Here is a 2,595-nt window from a genome sequence, read left to right as displayed (position 1 = left end):
TCCAACTATTTAAATTTCATACCCACCCCCTTCTGCCGAAGTCGCTTGGTTTCTCCTTTTGCGAGGACAGGAGCTACAGCACTGTCTTCCTTGCAAGGAGGACAAGGAGTTATTATTAAACAAGCACGGAGACCCTCAGGTCAAAGAGAGCAAACCCCTCAGGACACACCACGTCTCACAGGACACTGATGGCACTAGGTTGAACACCAGTTCCCTGAAGCAGGTCTCAATCCTCTCTTTGCACCTACCAGTGCCTGCTCTATGCTAATGTTACCTGCACTGCTCGTGTTACTGGATTTCAGCACAGGTGGTGGTGTGACATGGTTGGCAATGGCTGTGGAAGAAGGTGGAGGTATAGGAGGGACTGCAATTTTGCCTCCTGGTGGGGGTGGCAGCAGACTTAAGCCCCCTGATCCAGACACACGGGGCTTGGCTGCTCCTCCTTTCTTTGTCGTCATGTTCTGTATAAAGAGAAAGGACAAGTGAGGAAGAGTCTCCACTGGTATATCCAGAGAAAGAAGCAGGGTCAACTGGGCTGCTTACCCCTATGTTCAGTTTGATGGTCTGTCCTTCCTTAAACCCTAAGTCTAATTTGGGACGCGTGTCAGCTTCCTGGGACTCCTTGGAGATCTCGGTCTCCTGCTTCACCCACCTAAGAAGAAGAGAGGAAGACATAAGACCCTGTGGCAAAGGGGAACAGGGTTTCAGAAAAATGCATGATTCCTCTCCCCATCCCACCAAAGAACTACCTTGCCTTGTCAAACCAGCTACCTCCCTACTCCCAGTGTAGCACAGCAAAAAGCTGGGACCACCACAAACCCAACAGACTGTCTAACACTGCACCTGCAGCATTACAGGACCTAAGCTTAAGACTTACAGATCTGACTCTGCAGGACTCTCGGCTTGCATGACAGCTGGCAGCACACTCAAGTATCCCTGACAGAGCCAGAGTATGGCTTCACGACCATCCCAATGAAGCCTGTGCTAAATGAACATGCACCACCACCTGCCATGTGCTACAGGTCAGAGGAAAAAGAGCATTCCAGAAAAGCACAACTCACTTGAAGTGATCCTGCAAAGAGACGTTGAAGTCAAAGGCATCACCACGATCCGTGAAGCCAATGCCTATAAAAGCACTTCGTCCTAGCAAGGAGACAGGAGGAGTCATTGGAGGTGCCCTGCAAATTGGCCTTTGTGTTCATTCACTCCAAAATCCTTCTGCTTCTCCTAAACCACTCCGTGCTACCTCCCTCTGACACACTGCAGCTGGACACCAGCAGCTCACAGCAGCTGACTGTTCCCAGCCTTCAGGACGCACCCTGTTTCCCATGTGGCACTCTTGGAAACTGAATGTTCCTTCCCAGCCCCTGGACTCTGTGCAGTGTAGAGAACCCTCCTCTGTTAACCTTGCCTTCCTGCTCCTCCAGGACTCTACCCAGCCCTTTCAGCACTCCCCACACCATTTGAATCCACCTGGCATACACCCAGTTCCATCAGGCTAAGTCGCCACCCCTAATGCTTGGCACATACACGATCCTTCAACTCACCAGTCCCATCCTGAATTCGAATGACAAAATAGCGGCTGGAATCTGTCACAGTCTCTACTGCGATGCCAGGGTACTGATCTATAGGAGCCTGGGCAAAGAGTTCTCCTACAGATAAAGAATCGACTGTTAAGGAGAGCAATCTCTTGCTGAAGTGTGGCCAGGGCTGCCATGCACAGCTCTGAGCAGGCTTAGAGGCACAGGCTCAGAAGCAGCAATCATAGTCACAGTCTTGCCAAGCCAGAGCCTTTGCCTTACCTGAAACCTTATCCTCCAGTTTTATGTATGCAGTTTTGCCTTTGGAGGTGACACGAAGCCGCCCCGTCCAGTCTGGATGGTCCAGTTTCCAGTCAGATGCCCTGAAAAGAAAAGCAACTGTTTGCTCACCATACATCAACCCCTGCACTTCTGCCCAACCATCTCAGCAAAAGTCTCTGCTCCCAAACCTTCAACACCTGCAGCTGCCTTATTCCTCTTCTCTCCCCAAACAATATGAGACCTCAGTTCCTCTCTGCTGCTGCCAGTTGATGCACATGGCTCTGACTGGCCTCTCTTTCCTCTGGGTAAAGGAAAATAGCTACAGTACAGAGAACATCAACTCTGTCTTTACCTTTATAAGCTTGCAGAAGAGGAGAAACCAAAACCAAGAAACTCACTTGGAACAGTAAACCCCAAAGCAACCAATATGTGACCTGTAAGCACCAGGAAGACCCTAAAAATTAATTAACAAGCACATCAAAAAGCCACTCCATTATTCAACCTTATTGTTGTAAAATAACATCAAGTACTTCTGAACCTAGAGGCAACTAGCTTACACTAAGTAAAACATCACACACAGCCATTTTGACTAGCCCATCAAACTCCTTGCTGCAGACTGTTGTATAAAAAAAAAAAAAAAAAAAAAAAGGCGACAAAACCCCAACCTACAGGATTTTACAACTGGAAACAAACACCTGTGGCCAGGCCCATGATTAACAGAGCAGCCCCTGCTCCTCCACAGCATGAGGTGAAGGCTCCCGCTTCCAGGCACAGACCTCCTGCAAGAGGCAGC

The 2,595-nt window shown here is 49.2% G+C and overlaps 1 protein-coding gene across 1 annotated transcript; it reads right to left on the bottom strand.

Annotated features, from left to right (window-relative positions):
• Positions 1–248: 248 nt before the first annotated feature.
• NECAP1 (NECAP endocytosis associated 1) lies at positions 249–1,903 on the bottom strand (the record flags this gene model as incomplete). The annotated part of the gene is made up of 5 exons (XM_009702237.1): positions 249–461; positions 544–652; positions 1,062–1,143; positions 1,548–1,652; positions 1,803–1,903. Coding segments are annotated over 5 exons (610 nt in total), but the record flags the coding sequence as incomplete, so codon positions are not given.
• Positions 1,904–2,595: the final 692 nt, after the last annotated feature.

This window comes from Cariama cristata, unplaced genomic scaffold (genome assembly GCF_000690535.1).
Source record: "Cariama cristata isolate BGI_N322 unplaced genomic scaffold, ASM69053v1 scaffold35556, whole genome shotgun sequence".
Classification (NCBI taxonomy): Eukaryota; Metazoa; Chordata; class Aves; order Cariamiformes; family Cariamidae; genus Cariama; species Cariama cristata.
This window is presented reverse-complemented; position numbering and strand designations above follow the sequence as displayed.